A 22,190-nucleotide genomic window follows, 5' to 3' on the forward strand; every position below is an offset into this window, starting at 1 on the left:
TGTTTTTTAATGAGTATAGTTTATTAGCCTTAAAATAGTTAATGTATCTCGTAACTTACAAGTATAGTTTATTAGCCTTAAAATAGCTAATAATATATCTCGTAACTTAGAAATAATTAATAAAATGTATCTCCATCGTATCGCGTTTCCAACGTTTTTATGGTCCCCACGTTCTCCTGAATACTCTCTTAATTAATATAAGAGACCATTTTTTTCATATTCCACGACAACCCTGGAACACGATCCGTTAGTTTCAGTATCTCACTTGGATCTCGATTCATGTATAACATTTTATACAAATCACTTGCGTCACCTATTTTTTTGTCTTTACTTCTTGCGCTAGTTGCGCCTGCAGTTTATTGATCTTTTCCTGAAAAGCCGCTAATACTTAATAGAAGATATATTAATATATCTTATATTAAGCATTAGCGGCTTTCCAGGAAAAGACGAGGGAGATCGATAAACTGCAGGCGCAACTAGCGCAAGAAGTAAAGACAAACGCAGATGACGTAAGTGATTTGTACAAAATGTTGTATATAAATCGAGATCCAAGTGAGATACTGAAAATAACGGATTGTGTTCCAGGGTTGTCGTGGAAGAATATGAAAAAATGGTCTCCGCGTTCTCCTAAGTGCTCTCTTGTGTATCTTGTATTAATTAAGAGATCATGTGGAACGTGGAGAGATCATAAAAATGTTGGAAACGCGATACGATAGAGATACATTTTATTAATAATGAGATATAACTTATAAATAATTAATAAAATGTATCGCATAACTTATATATAATTATTAAAATAAAATTAAAAAACATTAATTAATTATTACTATACAGATTTAAAAAAAATTAAGTATTATTGTACATTCTCATTCCGTGTTCCCGTGACCGACCCTAGCGATAACTTCGTCGAGGATTTTCGCGAGCTCCTTGTTTTCCTTGGTCTTCTGCTCCACCAGTTCGTTGAGCGAGTTGCCCTTGAGCTCGGCCTTCCTTATCATCGCATGCAGCTTCACCGTTTCCGCCTCGTTCTGCTTCCGTATCCCGTCCAACTCGAGATTAGCTCTGAAACGTGATACATTAATGTGATACTTATCTGATAAAGGGAAACTCGAGAGGAATAGTCAGTCTATCGATCGCGTACTTCTCTAATTGAGCCATTGCATGCTCCTTCAGCTGGTCGTACCGTACTTCTAACGTTTTTATAGTTTCTACATTTTCTTGAATGCTCTCTTTTAGCACGGTTTCGTTATTTTTGTACACCGACACAACTCCTTTGAGCCTCTCGTACTTTTGGTGCACGTCATTGAACGCTGCCTCCGTGTTGGTGAGATGGTGATTCGCGGCCTGCAGCTCCTCCTGCAACTTTGCCTTCTCCTGCTCGAAGTTCGTACGGTCCCTCTCCCGCTCCGTGAGTAATCTGCTGATCGATTTTTCGTACTCTTCGACGACCACCCTGGAACACGATCAGTTTATACTTTCAGTATCTCACTTGGAGGATCTCGATTGACATGTAGCATTTTGTACAAATCACTTACGTCATCTGTGTTTTGGTTTTTACTTCTTGCGCTAGTTGCGCCTGCAGTTTATTGAGTTTCTCTTGGGAAGCCGCTTTCTGCCTTTCCAGTTCTGCCGCATGCTCCTTCTTCTGTTTCTCCAATTTCTCCTCCAGTTGCAGTACCGTCGTTCTCACGAGTTCGAGCTCCTTACTTATATTTATGTCGGACTTCGGACTTTCTTCTTGCTCCTGAGGAAGAGTTTACTACTTTTAATATCGTGCCTCGCAATGAAACGATGAAAAAAAAGTGGCGATTCACGAACTTACAATTTTCTCCTGAGTTTCCTCCAGCTTCTGCACCGTTGCGTTAGGAAGCGGACTGTAAAAAAGCAGCCTGTCTATGGCCGCTATGGCAGGATTACGTTTTGGTGTGTCGACATTCGGAGGCGGCGACTCGTTCTTGCCGTTTTGCTCCTCGTTTACTGGCTGAGCGTTCCCTTGAGGAAGCATGCTGGTGTTCGATACCAACGGGTCAAATTTAATGTACAAAGACTCGGTTCGAAGGCGATTTATATTCGCGTGCGCGGAATTACTTCGCGCTAGCAAGAAGTCGAACGTCGATGGGTCTTGGAAAACTGTAAAAACAATAATAAAACAATAATATTCGTTCGAGATTAACGTGCCCGTCGGCCATCGAATGCGCGACAAAAATTATTTTAAGAACATCCATGCGCAACTCGTACTTACTTTCGGATGTCGCACTGACAAACTGCTCTTCCGCGAGGTCCGTTGAGGAGTTGAGTAGCTCATTAGTGACTTGTTCCGCCGTGGATCTGAATTGTTCGAAATCTGGCTGCTTCTTGATCAGAGACGACAACGTGGTGCTCTGTCGTTGGGGCTTGAATTCTTCATAGTGCTCCTCCTCATCTGGCGTGAGATTGATGTCTTCTATCTCTTGTAACGTGAGCGTACGGTCGAGCTCTTCGAAAGAAGACTCCTTCTTCTTGACGGCACCTGCCGCACTCGCGCTTTCTGTAAGTACCGTTTCCGTCGGGTTACACCGCTCTTCTAAAACACGTGTCTTATCACATATGGCAATGTCGTCTTTAGGTAAAAAGGTCGGTGCTTCGATCGATACCGTAACATTCCTCGTTTCTGCGTCCCGTTTATCGACGTTCTTCTCCAAGCTCTCCTGGATTTCTGACACCTCTCGTTCTATAATACTGGTCCTGTTCAGTAGCTGCGTGCTACTCGCTTCATTATCCGCGACAGCGCAATTATCTAATCGAAGCAGATCGTGCGTCTCGATACTTTCGTTCGTTTCTGCCTCGATGACGGGGCTATTTACATGTAACGCGAATGCTTCTTTATCCGCGTCGTCGGAGGTTGATAACAACGTCGGTGACGCGCCTCTTGCAGGCTCTGGTACGTCATTAACGATATTCTCCGCCCCCTTGCTATCGGTATCTTCGAACGACGGTACACTGGATATGCCAGGTAAAGAGGAGTCTTCCGTGTGCTGCTCTAACGGAGGTATGGACGGAACGGAGATCTTGGTAGGACTGGGAGGGATTTCCAGAGATAGTGTCTCAGCAGTGCGATAGCTCTCTACCGTCTGTTCCTCACTGAGCACCGCGGACGCATCATCAGAGATCGAATTGTCGGGCGAAACTTTGATGGCGTTCGACTGACTATCGTTCACTTGGTCACTCGTCGGCGGTGAATCCTCTACAACGTTACTCTCGACGTCGCACGTTTCCGGTTCACTCGCTACGCTATCACCGTCCTGTAACGGAACAGGCTCCTCGATCGATTCTTCCACCCGTGGTGCGTCCAAACCTTCCGCGGAAGGACTCGCCGATTGCGTATCTTCGACAGGTGCCGCGTTACCGGACGCTGCAAAAGTACATGTCTCGTTCAACGATGCGTACGCGGTCGTCTGGTTTAACTGAAACTTCGTCGCAGTCACTCGCGTCTCATCATTGTCCAAGCTCTCGTCGACGGAGCAATCGCTCGCGTGAAACGATGTCTCGTCTATGGCCGACGCGAACGTCTGATCCTGACTGAGATCCTGACTGTCGCTTCCCAGATGGATGTCAGCGCACGCAAAGATCAGTTCCTCGACGCCGGGTATGTCGGAATTCACGTAGGACCTGTCCGCGTCATCCGGCGTGTCGGGCGTCGAGTCGGCGCATATGCCGCTGCTGCTCTTGATGCTGAGAGTGCTGCTGAGACTGCGGAAGCTGCTGGCCGACGAGAGGCTCTCCGGGGTGGAGTGATTCTCCGTGACCGCTCCTACGTCGGCGAATTCGCGGGCGAAACGAACCTTGACCTCATGCTCAGCTGTCTTTGCTGGCGCTGGACTGTCGTTGCCGCTCTGAAAATAGAAAAGGCGCGTTAAAACGCGTTTCTGGACAGGGGCGCGCGTTCCGCTCTTCTGCCTGAGAACGTATTGAGAATGCACGGTGTGGGTTCTCCAACGCGTAGGAGGCTCGGCGTTCGATATTGCGCAATGGAAAACCTTCTCGCGACCTTTGGCGGCGCGGATTTACGGAGCAATCAGAACACCGCGAGATCTTGACAGAGAATGTCCTCGGAATTTGCATGGGATATACCGTCTGCGTGGGCGAAGGAGAATTTCTTGGACTCCCGGTGGCACGATGCAGAAGCCTATTGATGTACTCCATGCCGCGCGTCGATCGCAGCCCGATGCGTGGTCCACGGAACACTGCGCTTTACTGAGTACTGCGTCGCACGAATCAGCTGACAGCTGTGGTCTGGCGGTTTTCGTGAAACAAATTGCGCAACTATCTCGCGCCTCGCTCAGGCTAATTATAAAACATCGTGAGAGAAAGGCTGTGGTCGTTCCGTCACACCCCGTTCAGTCCCCTGCTGCTCGCCTCTGCAAGCCACCGTGGAGGATACTGTCTCAGAAACATGTCACAGCGCGCCGTGGCCAGAGAAATCGTAGACTTCGTTGGTTTTTGTGGCTGCTATTGAGTGCTGTATAATCGGTGTGTTGAGGTGCAACGATTAAAGAAGATTAAAAAAGCATAAAATCAATCGTTCAGAATTGGACGATCGCGGAAGAGTCCTTTTGGAAGACCGTACTTCTTTCGACGACACCCGTCAAAACGCACGAGACGCGAAGCTGGACTCGTCCAATACGTGACTCGCTCCGAGTCGATATTCGTTGCTCCATTTAAACCAACTACTAGTTAATTATGTTCACTGCGAACCAACACCATATACCATTATGAAAACGAGGCAGGAAGGAAGGATCCCTCCCCTTCGATGTACGAGATAGTAATGGACATTCTAATGGCAAAAGTAGTAATTCCGAACGATTTTATCTCACGCAGTAATTGACCAACCGAGCGTTCACGTTGCCGAGCGGTAATCCTCGCGTGAAACAAGGATGTTAGAGAAAAAGGAAAGCAGACACACTACTCGATAATTAAACGCTCCGCTTCGCAGTTTACTGGCGCAGTCACCTTCGAGAGAAGATTCCCCATGACTCCACGAAGGACCTCCACTTTCGGCTGTCACGAATGCGCGACAGCGGTAGTCCCATATTTACGCGCGGGTTCAAGGAACTCCCGCCGTGTGCGAGATGGTTTTGCTTCCCCTTCTATGCTTCCACCCTTGACCCGATTGTCCTCCGTCGAAGAGGTGCATATACCGCCACGCACAGATAATTTCGAAATTCATGCAGACATTCAATCCTCATAAAATTCTGGGCCGTTGAGACTCGCAACGCGACGCGCGGAGTGTTCGCATTTTTATTTCGTTCGTTTTCCGCGATAACTTTTTCGACGGCCTTACCCGAGTCGAAATTTTGCGCCTGCTTTAATGCTTTTAGCAGTCGTACGAACCTACTTTTAGGAAAATAGAACCTAGAACTCTTACATTGAAACTCAAACTCCTACAAACAGATGTTAAGATGCTATTCGGCTATAATCTTGATCGTAACCTGCTTTGACGCTCTAGCGGCAAAAAAGGAAATTTCGCACATATTTTAGTGTTAAAGTAGTAGCTAAATAGACGCTGAATAACGCCTCGGATGAAGAATTCGAGGTTCAATGTAGAACTAAAATTTCGACTCGGTACTTTCTCTCTCCTTCTCTTTGGGCAAGTATCGGGCATGACTCATCGTAAGCGCTAGCGAAACATCCGACTCGTAACTGACTCGTACCTCACGTAATCCATTTATCGGTATTATTCACCTATGAAAGCAGGAAATCGAGTATTGCATCATCAGCAAAAGGAACGCGAAAGCGCGGACGTGTCCGTGGGAGAGATGGGGTCGACAAACGTGGAACACAATGCACGGCGCTCGGACAAACGCGACAGACAGACACGGGGTAATCGAGCCTAATTCACGATGAAACACGACGTCTGCCGCGTGCCTTATTCGGCGCGCTCTTGACATCATCGAGACTGCAACACGACGACGTCGCAATGACTCATTCTCATTCTCGTTAAACCACAGCTGATAGAGGCTCCAGGATCCCGGGGTGTGTCTCTTTCGCTCGGAGATCGAGCAACCCTCTCTTCAGGTTCTTGATGTGCAGTTGAGCGCGCGTGCCACTTAACACTTTAACGCAAGCGGTTCTTAAGCTACATTAAGCAGCGCAACGTGTGTGTAATATACATTGCACATAAGAATATATATATATATATATATATGTATATATAAAGAGATTATTGACATCATTCTTACACGTGTTACATCATTGCATTAGACAGGATATTGACCTTTGTAAGAAACACAGATCGATGGAACGGTAGAGGAATAATCTCGACGATTAAACCGCCAGGAAAAAATGTGGCTCGATACCGATAGTTGTTAATTGCACAGCTTGAAACGTGTAATCCAACATGATCCGCGTAACAGAGGCCGCAGTTAACAGAAGAAACGCGCGCGGGCGACTATTAACGAGAACGGGAGGGGAGGGACAACCAGCGCAAATAGCGACAAGTGGAGAGAAGAAAAGAATAAGACGGGAGATAAAAGGAGTAAGAAAGAGAGCGCTAAGACAGTGACGCGACGAGTGACGAGACACAGTTCCTCATAATGAATTCCATGCTCGACGCTCGATTGCATCCCCCGTGCTCCGGAAATCGGGACGGTGGGGGAGATCCTCGCTGCTCCGCAGCTTTGAACGCTTTGAAACCAGCTGGAAGAAGGTACTCCGCGGAAACAGGGTCCGAAATTGGGGCGGGAGATCAACGACGGTCATCCCTCTGGTTGAAAAATTGTAATATTAGCTCGGCACGCTCGATACTCCGGACGCTTATCGCTACCAACATCAACCACCACCAGCCACCAGTAGCACCACCAACATCCGACGTTGTCACCGTCGACGTAACGACACTGCGCGGCGCGTGCATGGACGTGCACGCGTACGCGCGGCGAGAAGCCGAAGAGAAAATGAGGAGGAGAGGATTGCCTCACCTTTCACGGGATGAAAATCGGAGCTCGGCTCGGCTAACGAGGTGCCTCGTACGACGTCGTCGTCGTCGTCGCGCGTCCCCCGGACGCTTCGCAGCAGAAGGAGCAGAGTGAGGAGGGCTGCGCCGCGAGTATCATCGCCTCCGCCGCGCCACGGTGATGCGTACTAACGTTCAAGCCGCACCGTCTAGTCGCGCACACGCCGTACGGACATTGTGCCGCAAAGATCACCAACTATGGAAGTGGTGGGACAACTGGACTCTTTGGCCATCGACGAGTGAACGTGAGAGCCGCGCGATCGGCGTGGCGCTATCTAGAGTGATGCGGGTACACTTGGTGATCGTGCGTCCCAAGATAAGTCGAGTAGTCATCGCCAAGTGCGATAAGAGAGACCACAGAGAACTGGAGAAGCCACTCGGGAACGGAGGTCCGAAGAGAGGAGAGGCCGAAGGGTGTCAATGATCGTCAATGATTATGATTGATGATCCTTGAGGAGGGAATCGCACGCTCGATCTTTAATCCGTCGCGAAATTTGTCCTGAAATTTTAGAATGATTTATAAAATAAGGTGGTTAATCTTCGATTTTTCGCCAGTGGAGTTCACTTCATTTGGTGAAATTTGAAGAGAAAAATATATGTACCAGATAAAGGTCGAAAAATAAGTTTTTCCAGCTGTCTTTCATTATAATTATTTATAAACTTGTTTCCCAGCGCGAGATTGAAAATATTTCATGAAAAATGTTACTTCTGAGAAGATTTACAGAAGGCACATGTACAATTGCAATTTGTTATTTAGTTATCTTTTTAGAATAAATACAATTTATGTTTATGTGCTTTCCCTGTTCTTTATTTATATATGAATAAATAAGAACGAGGTGATTTAATGGAATGGAAATGTCTTTAATCGTTAATTAAGATCTGTGGGGCGGTGCACGAACGAAATGATGAATAAAGAGTTGCAACACTATGCTCGTTCGCGCGTGATCGCGAACAGACACGCGGCCAGACGGAGCATCGTGTCGTGTCACAAATATTTTGGCTTCGCGCGTTACAGATGAGAGTTATTTCTATCGAAAGTATTGCGTTGTAACATATATTCGTTATTAAAAACACTAAATAAACGAGTACATGTTACAACCCAATAAATAAAAACTTTATTAAAGACAGCGCGTGAATAAATCAGAACAATCTAAAATTCTTCATCTATTTGTATTACAAAAATTGTACTATTAAAATCTCGACATGTACAATACACGACACGCAGAATACAATTATATTGCATCTGGAGTCTCCGTGTACACCGCGTCTGATTACGAGGCGGCCCCCATCAGCCGCCTCTAACGAACGCAGTTAATTTGATTCCACGCACGTAACGCGCACGTGAAAAATAATCGACGTGAACGATAATCGAGGCCTTACAGTTGTATCTTTTTACAGTTACGATACCGTTAATCAATTTCCCATTAAATTTAAAATGAATCCGGTCTCGATCGGTCTGCTGTTGTTCCGAGTTGATTCTCGGTTCCGAGAGACCGTTATTGTTTGTGTAATAGGTCGAACGCAGGTCGACTGCGTTTTGATCATGCAGGAATATCTCTGGCCTTTATTCGATCGAATGTCTGTGACTCTGAACTACAATTTAAAAATCAAATTTCCTAAAGTAATGAAAGCACAGTACCGTTCCCGACTTCTCGCCGTTGGGCCACGAATCCATCCGGACGAGTCCGCGTTCCCTCGTCAAGGAAACGTTCCCGCAGGCGGGAAGCGAAACTTATTTTCGTTTCAAGGTACTCCTGGAGAGATACGGGGTTTATTTATAGAAGAAACGCGCTCACTCCGGTCCGACTGTCAGCCGCGAAAACGGAGAAGGAAAGCACAAGCGGGGGGGGGGGGGGCAAGAAGGGAGAAGGTACCGGCGATAAGAACGGGCTGCTATCGTCCGTTTCCGCTGCGTCTGTACGCGCTCGCTATTGGTTCCACGCGAGCGAGAAAAGAAAAGTATCGTCGTGCCGCAGAGCAGCTCGCTGAAATTCTGCCGACTGCAATTAATACGAAAGGCGAAATCGGCGTAATTAGAGAAAGTTATGATAACTCGACAGTACCTTTCGTCGAGCAGGTTGAATCGGTGGTGAATTGTGGAGCGTCGCGGTTATCTCCTTCAGCACGACCCTCGTGCCCTCACGAACAGATCCCCCGATGCCTTTCGGGCTCGACATTTTCGCAGTCTTCTCGGCACCCGACACTGCGTCGTTTCTGCCTCCGGTCGCCTAGTAGCCGAAATACACCAAGTTTTACGGTTCAATCGAAAACAGAAAAACAAGACGAAATAAATGTTATACGCAGTCTCCAAGTATCCCGAAATTTCGCGCGTTGTTATCACGTCGCGGACAACGCGTGAATAAAATATGCCAGATTAATTTTCGTCTATAGAGGATTGTCGTTCGCACCTCTCGTTTAAAACACAAAATTGACGTTTCGAGTTGGCGCTCTACGTAATAAAAGCAGTCGCGCGAAGAACTGTCACGTGCACGCGGGGAATCAGGTCTGCGTCAGGCTCGTCGAGAGGATGACCGTCGACGGGGACTATCGGTGAAGCTTCGCAGACCCCGCCGACGGAATCGCGATCTTCGTGCACGCGAGTGAGAAGAAGCGAGGGTTTACTCACGAGGATGAGCAGAGGACAACAAGTCACTCTCGGATACACGAAATCGGGTAGCACACGCGCGCGCGTCGATCCAGCCCGCGCTGTCCCGTCCTGTCGAGAGAAGAGAACAAAGGGAATCCGTGCCGAGACGCGTTTACACCCGCGTTCCTCCGACTCGTGCTCGGAGTGCACGCATCGGAAATCGGCGAACTCTCCACGGCAAACGCGCGAATCCTCAGTAGACGTGACGCAGCACGGGCCTCGACACCGCCGCTCGCAGCGCGTGAACGAATTCGTCGATTCGCGATCGCTCGACTAACGGCCGCGGCGAGCCGTTTGACAAAACTTGAACGCGGACGGAGCGACGAATCAGAGCGCGCCGTTGCGTTCCGCGGCGCGACACCGCGGCGCCACTCGCACGTTCCCGCCGGCCGATAAGGCAGGCGCTGTATCGAGACCACTCGATTGCGCGGCGATACTAATCGATTGTCGTTCAATTTGAAATCGGAAGCCGGCTGCGTCGTTCCCGCGCACGCTGCGCCAAAGTCGACCCGCTCTCGCTGGCCGTGGCGGCTGGATCGACTTCCTTTTCCGATCCCCGCGTTGCCTTTGAGATCCAAAATGGAGCGGGAGTGCGGAGGAGGCTCACTCGGCTCGGAAGTCTCGGAACTGGTCGCTGGAGTGATCGATTCGATCGCGACGCGCGGGCGAAATTTTCTTGAAAAGGAAACGGAATCGATCGGCACGGGTTTTTGGGAAATTTGAGACACCGCGTCGCGATAAACACTATGTATAGAGATTTGTGGGTATTTATTGTCAAAAACTCTTCATACAAATGTGTATAAACCTCCGCGATACTACGTGCGAGACAGCGCGACACCACCAGACAATTTTAATGCTTATTTATTAAGGATTATAGTCTTTCTTTTTTTTCTTTTTCTTTTTGTTTCACACTCCGCGAGTCCCTCTTCCTCGACCCCGTTCATCCCTCACCATTTACTCGCTCGATTTTAAGAATAAAGGCGACTGTTTCTTCTTTGCGGCAGGACTTTAGAATATACGTATCAAAATACACTCATACAGCACGGCGAACACATTCAGTCGTACACATTGTATTACAATAAAGCAAATTATATAAAAAATATTATTTACAACCCTCGCGCTGGCCCTTTCTCTCTCATACATAATACACACACGCATGCGTATGTGCAAACATAATTCTCTCTCTCTCTCTCAAACATGGACAGATAATTATTTAAAGGCACTTCTTATACACATTAATCTATCTTTTTTACGTTTACATTTATTGAGAATAATAAACATAAATTTATCCTAATTTGTTAACTGTAAAGTGCGAAGTTTCACTGCAGGGGTATAATCACAGAGAGTAGCCACACACGGCTCCTATTTAAGTTTACAAATGCATTGATATGAGGCACTTCCTCTATCTGTCTGTAAATGAATTAAGGTGATGTTAAATTAATTAATTTCGCGTTACCTTCCGCACTTCCTCGATTAAACACACTCGATATTTTTACTGACTTTCCCATCGTTATTACTAAAGCTATCGTTATTACTGCGATCGTTCGCGTAAATGACGGATGTAATTAGGAAGCATCGTATTATTTACAATAACGTGTCAAAAAACCCGACATTAATCCCCGCGTATGTGCACCTAAGAGCACCCCTTCGCCCTGGAGTACTCGATTCACGTTCTCTCGCGCAATCCTCCCGATCGCCAATACCAAATACAGCAAATAAAAATTTATCCGCGCCGAGTACTCAGTTTCCCGTGAAACGAAACAGCTGATTATGTGTAAGGATGTAACTGTGGCGTCGGACACGCTGGTACCGGCGAATTCTTTTGGCTACTGGACGGCGGAGTCAGTAAGCAGCCGCTCTCGTTCGGGCTTTGTCTACCGGATTCGACGTTCGTGTCGGAGTCGTTCACGTAGCCGCTCGCAATGTCTCCGGCCAATCGTTGCTGAGCCTTCTCCAGCATATTCAAGTCGACCACATGAGTTTGTATGCGATGCGACTCGTCCACGACGATGTTGGGTACGGTAGCCTTCAGCCCGGATCCGGAGTTGGACTCGGACGGGGCAAACGTGGACCTTAAAAGAGCTTGGGAATCCTCTTCCGCCACGGTAGTGGCGAACGCCGTGAGCCACTTGACGCAAGGGTCGAGTTGCTCCCACGTGAGTCGAGACACCCTCAACGCATACTCCCTTCCCTGGGTGTGATAGAGCGCCGCCGCGGCTATATGACTGTACGGGAATTTCAGGCAACCCTCGTCCAAGGTCGCCAGGTCCAACAGCTGAGCCGCTTGCGAGTACTGCAGTCCACCATACTGTGGGTATATGAAGGTGGTCGGTCTGGTGGAGTCGCTCGACTCGATCTGCATGTAAATGTTGAGCCAGCTCGGGGCGGTTATCGGGGAGAGATTCCACCCGAGTCCCTTCAGGATCATCAACTCTTTTCCAAGGATCTCCTCCTCCGTGCAGGCTCCGTCAGTAACGTACGCGAATTCCGCGATTTTTGGTGGATAGATCTCTTCGACCTACGAAAATGCAAAACGTCTCAGAAAATCAAACGTCGCTCGATCAATAGCCAGAGCGCGAAAAAGAAATTTACAAACCTTAGAAGCGATAAAAAGGCAAGTGATGCCTATGAGTTGCAACTCATTTTTGGGTACGTTGTGATGAGTAGAGAGATATCTGTCTATGTAATCCATCGCAAGGTAATAAGTCTCTCTATGTAGCTTGTAGACTTCGCAGACTTCGATCAGCCAGTCCAGCAAAATCGCTCTCATCCGTGGTTGCAGTGTCGGATGCCTCTGGAACATTTCTGGATCCCTTTGAACCAGAGTCTTCTGATCCGCAAGGCACATGAGCGACCATACTTGGGAGCCATCAGCCCAAGGAAGACACGGTAATGGACTAGGTCTGTTGGAGGCATTAGACGCCGACGGTGTCAAGAAACAGGTTGCAGTTCTCAACTCGGACCACGTGGCCGGCTCCTGCTGTTCCTTCAATGGAGACGTCTGGTGTTGGGGAGTGCACGCATTGTCTAAAGAATGTGTGGTGTGGCAGGACTCGGAGTATGAGACGTGAGACACTTTACTAGGTGGATATATGTTCTCCGAGTCCTCTGAGAGCTCTGTTGCGCGCCTCTTGCGCTTTAACGACTGTGCCTTGCCGCCTTGTAAATAGGTCTGTGACGACTTCTTCTCCTGCAAACTGAGAGCACAAGAGAGATTTATCCCACTGCGCAATGCTCTTTGACGTTCCGGCGTCAACAATTGAAACAGCAACGTATAAAGTAAACAGGATAAATGTCTCTTAAAATCATCAAAGGTGTTGCCTACAACTCGAGCATGGAAGTTCAGTGGGCGTCGAAATTTTTCTGGGACCAATATACCGCTGGTTTGCAAATTTATGTCGCGAATAGTGTTGGCCGGAGAGCCGGCACGTGCTAAATTATTATATTATTAAGGCAAAACTGCTAAAGTTCCACGAAAGAAGATCTGCCAAGGAAGAAGGTTATAGACGTAAAGTTCGAGCGCGCAGGAGAAAAATGTATATCTAATCACTCAGTTAATGCACGCCGAGTCGATTTTATCGCACGCTAGGCGAATCTAAAAGCGTGAGAGAGAGATACACGAGAATTTTTACGCCAAATGGAACAGCGATTACTCACCTGGTCTGTGGCATCTTGCCGCGGGATTGTCGACGTGTACAGAAACTATTTGGTCACGGAATAAATTCTCCCCGAGTGCCAGCGGCAGCGGTGGTTCCCCGATGAAGCTTGCGCGCGATTTTTCCAGGGCAAGGGCGACAATTTCCTTGGAAAAACGGCGAAAAGTGGAGGAGCGCGCGAATCCCTACGCGCATCCGATCGCCATAATGCACGTCCTCTTGGCGGGCCTTGATTCGACGTGTCGACTCACGATTCCCGCCCGCCGGCAATTTCGACGCTCGGGAAATTCATTCGATTTATTTACATGCCCTTCCTGGTGGCGCGCGTGCCCGAAAATCACGGTACACCGATAAAAATAAGGGACGTGGATGTCAAAGCGCGGGAGAGCAGCGCGCGAAAGGACGACCAACCCCTGCGTGCACCGTAACGCCCTCTATACGCGCCACATAACCTCAAAGAGGGGGCAGATTTTGGCAAATTTCCGTGGCGTACTTCGTGCGCAACGCCGACACGATGCCCGCTTTCCTGGGCACTGCCTCCCGTGCACGTGGATCCTGAATTCTCCGGGCGTCCAATGCGTGACTCCGCGATCGGCGTCCTGATCACGGCGAACACCTGTCGGCTGGCTTCCTCGGGTAAAATCACCCCGTGCAGCGCAATAATCGGCGCCGATCAAGCAGCGGACACGTACCTTCCGGGGGCATCGGATGCATCAGGTCCGAAGGGTCGCGCGCAATGAGCGGAAGACGCGAGTGCCCGCCGAAGCCGTGCGGTCGTTCGTCGCGCACATCCGTGTACGTCCCGCTCGATTCGTCTCGTCGTTCTGTCAACGATACTCACATCGATGGTTCACTGTCAAAGTACGCACTCGTAGTCGCGGATGCACACTCGGAACAATTATACCACTCGAAGAGGAGACACGAGGAAGCAGAGGCACGTCTCACGCTCACGCCGTGGCGCGAAGTGCGTACGCTTATGCACGCTTGTGAATTGGCGTTTCGCGGGAACGCCGGAACGGTGAGCGCCTCGCCGCCCGCTACGCTCGCCGCTGATTGGCCGAGGCGCGCGGCACAGCTGGCGCTCAGCTGATCCATCGTACACACACAGGGTCGCAGGCACGTACCTATGCACACGGTTGCACCGCGGCCGCCGGCCACGCGGGAAACGTACGCGCGTAAATCGTCGCTGCCGCAGCCCGTGCGCGGGCTTTTCCTACTTCCGCGAGCGCGCGGTCGTTCCCGGCGGCCGCTAGGAATGCCTTGCCACGTATTCGCAGCATGACGCGCGGAAGTTACTGATACGCATTGGATTTTCACGATTGAGGATCACGAATCGAGCGCGATTCAACGCGGTCGTTGACTCGTTGCGGCGCGAATAAATCGGCGAATTTTTATCTACTTAGTTTCCCATTATGTAGAATTCGTTATTTATGTAACGAGTATCTAAATTATGTAATGGTTAAGGGGATGCTGGAGCGGCTAGTGAACTATTTTTTCACTATAGCGATGGTAATTGCAGTTTCGAAAATTCTCTTTATTGCTTGTGCAGAATAAAAAATCCTTTTCCACAAATGAAGTATAGATAGAAAGAAAGTCCGCTCTACAGGACTTTATATTCAAAATGGAAAAAAGTTAGAAGAGACAAATGCAAGTTTTTAACTTTTTTCCATTTTGAATATAAAGTCCTGTAGAGCGGACTTTCTTTCTATCTATACTTCATTTGTGGAAAAGGATTTTTTATTCTGCACAAGCAATAAAGAGAATTTTCGAAACTACAATTACCATCGCTATAGTGAAAAAATAGTTCACTAGCAGCTCCAGCATCCCCTTAAGTATGTACGAAAAAAAATTTCAGGCAGGTGGCAAAATGAGTGGCGAAATGGAGCGTTGATAGCATAATGTTTAAATAATTCTGAGCTTAAGAATAATTACAACGCGTGCTGTTGTTATATCTGCGTGCATTATTCCGCTGCTTACGTGAAAGAAATGAAACAATCTTTTTTTGAATGAATAGAAATAGAGAATATTGCAACAAGCAAAATTAACGTTTAATTTAATTTATTAAAAAATTAAACTTTCTGTTCCCCGCTTCATGCATTCTGCCGATTTGGAATACACGTTAAGAGGATTTCTTAAAAAGAAGGTATTTTGAATTTACCGCGCTGCGAGCATAATAACATAGCGCTGTTTTACCTACACGCACATTAGAGTTTCCAGACAAGCCACGGTAGGGCGCGCTTATCGCCGAGCCACCTCGCAGAGAACCTCCCGTCGTCTGACTCACAAATTATTCAGGTTGCTCTGATAATGTCGCGCGTGTTATATATAAGCAAATCCTAGACAGTGTGCGTGCACACACAAGGAACGCAAGGAATAAAAACGACGTGACTTTTCGTTGCACAATTTTCAATTTTCAATTTCTGGTTTCTTATATTGTTTTTTTTTTTAATTGCCAGCAACAGTATTATTTAACAGAATGCAACGAGACGGTAATTGAAGAAATTCTATACATAGATATAGTGTAGAATATATTTATTATAATTATATAATTGACGCTCTTATATATTTATTATAATTACATCGCCGTTCTCATAATTTTATATACGACACTTTTCATACAGCACGAAAACATTTCAGAAATATTTCGGAAGTATTTCATCTGACAGATGAAAGCATCTCATAAACATTGCAAAATGTTTCTGCAACAGTTATGAGACAACTCCGGAATAGCAAAATGTCCGCGACACTTGCATTCAAAACCTTATGGAAAGGTTGCTGAAAGGTATATAGATCAATCTGCAACCTTTCTGAAATATTGCCGAAAGATTATTAAAATAGCTGAAATCTTCTCTTGATATATTACTAAAGGTTAATTGAAATAATTTTGAAACTTTCCTATGATGTTGCACACAAATTACAAAGCTCTTATTAAAATAAATCGAAAATACTTCAGAAATTATATTTAAATTTATTATACGAGTATTCAGAAGATTGCAAATACTAAAAAGTTATAATAAAAATTATATATAAAATGTATTTATTATTTTTATTGTACGTTTTTATTTAATATTTGCAATCTAATTAATATAATAAATATGATTTCTGAAATATGCTTAATGAAAAAGATACATGATATATATAAGATGTATATAGATATGCATGTATATCTATATATATAAGATATATAGATATACACATACATAGCTAAACCAAGTATTCACCAAGTTTCCCTTTAAAAAGCGTGAATTGTTGGCACATTGACAAAGAGCCATTCTTATATTATATATTTTCCTTTTTCTTCCTCCAAATAGTTGATTAAAAGGAAAGAATTATATAGATATATAATTCTCTGTTCAACCAACACTTATATTTGAAAGAAAAAAGGATACGTGAAGATAATGCATTTTTTTGTCAACTGGTTAGCTTCACTAAAGATCGAATACTTGGTCTAGGCATATATATATGTATAATTTTACTTTTTACAATATTCACATTTTTTCAAATTTATTGCATGTGGTAGGTTTTAGAAACATTTCTGTTGCAACATTTCATATGACATGTTGCGGAATCCTTTCAGAAATGTTGCATATGAAACGTGAAATCTTGAAATGATTTTAAAACCTTCCTGAAAGCTTTCTGTATTAATCGGTGCTGTATGGGTTGATTTCCATGGAAGATCGAGTTCAATGCGTGCGCGTTTTCTTAGCGTTTTCAATGTGTCTGTGCGGAAGGAGCTCGCGTGCCGATTCGACGAGAAAAAGAAGCTTCTGAACACAATACTACACACGATCGAATGTCCGATGCCCGATGTACGTATGCAAAGTGACTGTTCGGGGAAACGAGGAATCAAGATTTCTCGCGCCGTAACGTCACGCCATCGCTACACGCGGCCGATTAATTCCTCGGCCGCGTATTAATTACAGTCGTTACGTTTACCGTACGCAGTTCCTCAAACGTAATCGTCAGAGGACGCGAGTCAGGGAGCCAGCCCGCCGGCGCACGCTCCTGGGCCATCGTCGCATCTCAAAAGCGAAAAAAGGAAACGCCGCGGAAAGGAGAGAGGAAAGAAGAGGAGAAAGATGCGCACACCACACACACACACACACGCGGATATATTTGACGCGCGATTGGCGAGGCCTCGGCGACAAAGCAAGACCCGTGGGTGGAGACGGGGTACTCGCGTGACCCCCCTACGCTCCTGGCTTTCTGGAAATCGTCAGCGGTCCGGGGCCATTAAACGCGTTATATGTGTCTTGCAATTTGATCCCGCGGCGCTCGGTGCGGTGCGCCGCGATCGGCGAGTAATTTACGCGAATTCCTGGGCATCCGGGAATCTGCCCCGCGCGACTGCACCTCCTGGGTCTCCTCGTCGCGCCCGATGCCACAACGTCGTCCCTCGCCTGCGGTCCCTGCGTTGTCGCGCAGCATCCGTGACGCAACGCCCGTCGTGCCGAGCGTCGACGCTCGTCACCAGGCGGACGGTGTGCGCGCACGCAGCATTGTCTCACCGATTCTCCGGTGAGTAGTAACGTGGAGGAGCGCCGCGACGTCGCGTCGCGTCGGCGACGCGGACGCGGATCGCGATCCGCGGGCTGCGAGTGTCAACGAACGGCGACGATCGTCACACGCGTGGGAATCTTCTCGCGGGGCCTCTGTCACTCGCGGGTGCGGATGTCCTCTCGATGTCGCGCGCTGCCTGTTTCAGTTTTCATGGTCCTCGGCAGAAAGGATGCCTTCGTAGGTTTATGTTTTTTTTTTTCGACGTTTCGTGACGTTTCTTTGTTAAAAATCGCGATGCAGTGAAGAAAAAAATATATGCAGGTTGCTCCCGTTGTTTGGGGATTAGATAATGATGAGGTGCGCCTTCCTGTGCTTTCAGAGTAAATGAACGCGAGAACTTCTGAGTAATGCAAGGCATGATGCCAGTTAAGACGAAATCTCGTGTTTCTGAAAACATGGGGGTCACAGGTGGACTGGTGGACGCTCGCGCCAAGCAAGTCTTGAGGGAAGCAGTGGACGCGGTTGTTAACAGTTTTGCCAAGCACAGCGAAGGCTACGGCAGAGGTAAAGTGAATTTCTTGTTCTTGTCTCTCTCTCTCTTTAGCTAGCTGTAAGTGGTTTCAATTTTCTATGACATCGCTTGCTCTCTGTATGCAGTCAATGTCGTGGAAGCGTTGCAAGAATTCTGGCAAATGAAGCAAGCCAGAGGAACAGAACTGCGAAACGGCGCGTTGGTCATTTACGAGTCCGTCCCTGGTGCCAATCCGCCTTACGTTTGCTACGTCACGCTTCCCGGAGGGTCCTGCTTCGGGAGTTTTCAGAATTGCCCCACGAAGGCGGAGGCACGGAGGTCAGCGGCGAAAATTGCCCTGATGAACTCCGTGTTCAACGAGCACCCGTCGAGGAAGATCACTGACGACTTCATCGAGAAAGCTGTCGCGGAGGCGAGGGCCAGCTTCGCGAAGCCCTCGGCGACGTCGAACGGAGTCGGTAGCCAGGCACAAGTGAACAAAGTACGGCGAATCGTTCGTCGCGTCTCTCGCGAGTGCTTCGACGAGAGAATGCCCCTGCTCACGTGTACGCATTTTCAGGGTAGCGGCGACGAGAAGGAAGACCCGAACACCGGAATAGGCGCGTTTCGTTTCATGTTGGAGTGCAACCGCGGCAAAACGATGCTCGAGTTCCAAGAGCTGATGACCGTCTTCCAGCTGCTTCACTGGAACGGCTCCCTGAAGGCCATGAGGGAGCGACAGTGCAGCAGGCAGGAGGTGGTCGCGCACTACAGTCACCGCGCCCTGGACGACGACATGCGCAGCCAAATGGCGCTGGACTGGGTGGCGAGGGAGCACGAGAGCGGCGGCGGGGTCGTGGCGATGGAACTGGCCCTGGCCGAGCGCGAGCTCGAGACCGCGCGGTTAGCGGGACGCGAGCTTAGATTTCCAAAAGAGAAGAAGGACATACTGATGCTCGCACACGCGCAGGTGTGCCCGCAGTAAATCCCAACGCGGACTTCTCGCCGAGGTTGCGAGCCGACCGCGCAAATATGGAGACTGGTCTTTCGAGGGACGATGCTAGTTGCTAGGGGAATAGTTATTTTTATTGACACGCCCGGCCGCGACGACCGTCCGTCGCGGACGGTTCTGCTTGATTCTTCTAAGGACTAATTTTAAAAACTATTCCGTCCTTCTTACGAAGCATATCTCTTTATAGAGCTTTCCTTTATGAAGCATTCCTGGTGATAATAGATCTTAAACTTTTGGGATATCTTGATATGTTACGTATAAAAGTGCTAGGTGTATAACTGCCATTATTAGGAGTTAAAAAAGGTACATTATGCGCGCACGACTGGAGCACACTCGCATTTTTTACATATCAAATTTACTTTTGTACGTATGTACTTGTATATATATATATATTTCGCAAGGCTCTCTCTTTGTCTTCCATTATCGGTATATCTTGTACGATTTGATCTTCAATTGTTACGATCGGGGTACGATCGAGTTAGATTAAAGGAGCGGATGAAATTTTTTAATATGCATTTGAGAAAGGGGCGTACTTGAGAAAGAGTCAAAAATTGGACACATGCACACGTGCGTGCATGTGACGTTCTCATTAACGTATTCTAAAATTTCAAGACGGTGAAACGCGTGAAACAGGGTAGGTAAAAGGGGCAATGTGATACGTTGATTCTTACGGCTTTATAAAATATAAACGTGTTAATTCCGCATAATTACGTATCAGGCTATGAAACTTCAACGGAGGCAAACTTTTTCGCGCACGATAATACACTTTAGGGTGAATAGGTCTTATGTACTGCAAGCTGGATACTCGCCTATAAGCGACGTCATGCTTTATCTCCGATTCTGAAGACGCAGAAGGCAGAAGGAGAGAAAAGTAGGCGCTCGCGTATTATTCCGATACTCACACATTCATATTACTGTTACGCAACTCGGTATATTTTATATGTACGTCGATCGAGAAAGGGTGAATGTACCGCCCTCTCTCCCCCCAAGCACAGTTGAATAGGATATAGTCTATAATTGTTTTATAAATATTTTATTATTATTAAATATTGATAAATACACATATTTTTTTTAATGCAACTGTCGCGACGTAACAATGAAATTTCCCTGTACAACCGTCCGGCGCTGAGCGATATCAAGGCTTGGCTGCTGCGCTGTCGGTTTCCTCGATCGCCGTTTCCGCAGCCTCCTCTTGCATAGGATGTGCTAAAATTTTGTCTATCAGTCCAAACTCCTTGGCCTGCGTCGGACTCATGAAGTTGTCCCTCTCCATGCCCTTTTCTGCAAGAAAGAATTTTATTTCACGCAAAAATGTGCGAGGCAGGGAGGAAAACGTCGACGAGAGAAAGGACGCACCTATCTTTTCTAAATCCTGTCCGGTGTGCTTCACGTACAGCTCATTGATCTGCTTCTTCAGCTTGAGGATCTCCATGGCCTGGATCTGGATATCCGTCGCCTGTCCCTGCACGCCGCCCGACGGCTGATGCGTCATGATTCTGGCGTTCGGCAAGGAATGGCGCATGCCCTTGGTCCCCGCTGCCAGGAGCAGACTAGCCATGGAACAAGCTTGACCTACGCACCACGTGGAGACCGGTGGTAAAACGTATTGCATGGTGTCGTAAATTCCGAGTCCCGCCGTCACGCTGCCGCCGGGCGAGTTGATGTACAGGTGGATCGGGTTCTTGCTGCTCTCCGACTGAAGGAAGAGGAGCTGAGCGATCACCGCGGACGACACGTCGTCCGTGATCTGACGGGAAGACAGATGGATCGTTTTATAACTGTACCCTTCCGCAGTAATGTTATGTAATTGATAGAAATTGTTGCGTCATACCGGACCCATAAGACAGATGATCCGCTCCTTCAGGAGGCGCGAGTAGATGTCGTACGCGCGTTCACCGCGTCCACTCTGCTCCACTACGATGGGCACAAAATTTAAGTGTCTACTGGCCATTTTGTGTCCATATGCCTGCCAGAGGAAGAAGATTACGTTAATGGAATCACACGTTTTGTATTCTGCGTAACAACTGTTATCATATATTCATGTTTGTTAAAACTGTCCTGTGTAAACAACACACTTACAGTAATCTGCAGCAAATTGTTCATTCTGCGTAACATTTTCGCAGAGGTATAACGTGACACAACTGTCTACGGAAAGAATATTCTCAAAAGAATGTTCGGCATGTGATGTCACTCGCGGTTTCTTGCGATCAAGCAATTTACTGCACTGTAAAGAAAAACAATTTTTAAATCCTATATAACCTATAACAACAATTTGAACGTTCATCACAGTATTAAATAAATTTGAAAAATTCGTCAAGAGATAATACACGAGTGCGAGAGGAAAGGAGAATCTTTGCTCAATAAATCCGCTTCCTCTTGCATATTATCAGATATTTGTCATTAAATTACTTGCTCCGCTTTACCTTTGCCGCACACGTGATAAGACACGAGTAAGTGTTACAGCGACCAGGTTATCACATTACTTGACGATAAAACTTTGTTTACTTCACTATGCGATATTTATTAAAAATCAAAAGTTCCTCCAGTTTGCCATTAAATCGTACTATTCGAAAATAAAAAACTCCAACATACCATTGAGTCGTACCACTTGAAAATAAAGTTTCGACTGACATATCAGTGTTTGTGCTACTACACTCTCAATCGAAGACAGTGGAAACTTCTAGTGGAGTTCCAGAGAACTAAGTATATTACTAAAAGTTTCTATCCTAAATATAATGCTAATTTTAGTTCCACAAAATCCCGTTACGAGCCTCCATTGTTTTTGCTGAAAAACATTTAGGTAAATCGTCTACCTTAGGTGAGCCGATGGCAGGTTCGAAATTTTTATTTCCCAATAGGATGATTTAATGGCATGT

General features: G+C 47.0%; 4 protein-coding genes across 7 annotated transcripts; 1 reads left to right on the plus strand and 3 right to left on the minus strand.

The window, feature by feature from the left end:
- Positions 1 to 2: 2 nt before the first annotated feature.
- Positions 3 to 9,180, minus strand: LOC105276428. 2 transcript variants are annotated; one of them, XM_026970193.1, is made up of 7 exons: positions 9,052 to 9,180; positions 2,243 to 3,872; positions 1,823 to 2,130; positions 1,536 to 1,744; positions 1,142 to 1,453; positions 767 to 1,062; positions 3 to 126 (listed from the first exon to the last, which is right to left on the minus strand). In XM_026970193.1, the coding sequence occupies exons 1-6, from the start codon at positions 9,163 to 9,165 to the stop codon at positions 867 to 869; spliced, it is 2,769 nt and encodes a 922-aa protein (XP_026825994.1). In that variant the 5' UTR covers positions 9,166 to 9,180; the 3' UTR covers positions 3 to 126; positions 767 to 866. The 2 variants fall into 2 exon arrangements, with proteins under 2 accessions (XP_026825994.1, XP_026825995.1); XM_026970194.1 differs by lacking the exon at positions 9,052 to 9,180 and adding an exon at positions 4,111 to 4,884.
- Positions 9,181 to 10,384: 1,204 nt separating this feature from the next.
- Positions 10,385 to 14,301, minus strand: LOC105276425 (G1/S-specific cyclin-E1). The gene is made up of 3 exons (XM_011334016.3): positions 13,293 to 14,301; positions 12,232 to 12,832; positions 10,385 to 12,153 (listed from the first exon to the last, which is right to left on the minus strand). The coding sequence occupies exons 1-3, from the start codon at positions 13,304 to 13,306 to the stop codon at positions 11,404 to 11,406; spliced, it is 1,365 nt and encodes a 454-aa protein (XP_011332318.1). The 5' UTR covers positions 13,307 to 14,301; the 3' UTR covers positions 10,385 to 11,403.
- Positions 14,302 to 16,863: 2,562 nt separating this feature from the next.
- LOC105276422 (protein limb expression 1 homolog) lies at positions 16,864 to 20,374 on the plus strand. 2 transcript variants are annotated; one of them, XM_011334012.2, is made up of 4 exons: positions 16,864 to 17,809; positions 18,171 to 18,355; positions 18,449 to 18,804; positions 18,883 to 20,374. In XM_011334012.2, exons 2-4 carry the CDS (start codon positions 18,199 to 18,201, stop codon positions 19,285 to 19,287), a joined length of 918 nt encoding a protein of 305 aa, XP_011332314.1. In that variant the 5' UTR covers positions 16,864 to 17,809; positions 18,171 to 18,198; the 3' UTR covers positions 19,288 to 20,374. The 2 variants fall into 2 exon arrangements, with proteins under 2 accessions (XP_011332314.1, XP_011332315.1); XM_011334013.2 differs by lacking the exon at positions 16,864 to 17,809 and adding an exon at positions 17,816 to 18,028.
- Positions 20,334 to 22,022, minus strand: LOC105276423 (ATP-dependent Clp protease proteolytic subunit). 2 transcript variants are annotated; one of them, XM_011334015.2, is made up of 5 exons: positions 21,907 to 22,022; positions 21,394 to 21,538; positions 21,146 to 21,280; positions 20,671 to 21,061; positions 20,334 to 20,595 (listed from the first exon to the last, which is right to left on the minus strand). In XM_011334015.2, exons 2-5 carry the CDS (start codon positions 21,427 to 21,429, stop codon positions 20,450 to 20,452), a joined length of 708 nt encoding a protein of 235 aa, XP_011332317.1. In that variant the 5' UTR covers positions 21,430 to 21,538; positions 21,907 to 22,022; the 3' UTR covers positions 20,334 to 20,449. The 2 variants fall into 2 exon arrangements, with proteins under 2 accessions (XP_011332317.1, XP_011332316.1); XM_011334014.2 differs by lacking the exon at positions 21,907 to 22,022 and adding an exon at positions 21,738 to 21,900.
- Positions 22,023 to 22,190: the final 168 nt, after the last annotated feature.

The sequence above is a fragment of the Ooceraea biroi genome, chromosome 6 (assembly GCF_003672135.1).
Source record: "Ooceraea biroi isolate clonal line C1 chromosome 6, Obir_v5.4, whole genome shotgun sequence".
Taxonomy (NCBI): Eukaryota; Metazoa; Arthropoda; class Insecta; order Hymenoptera; family Formicidae; genus Ooceraea; species Ooceraea biroi.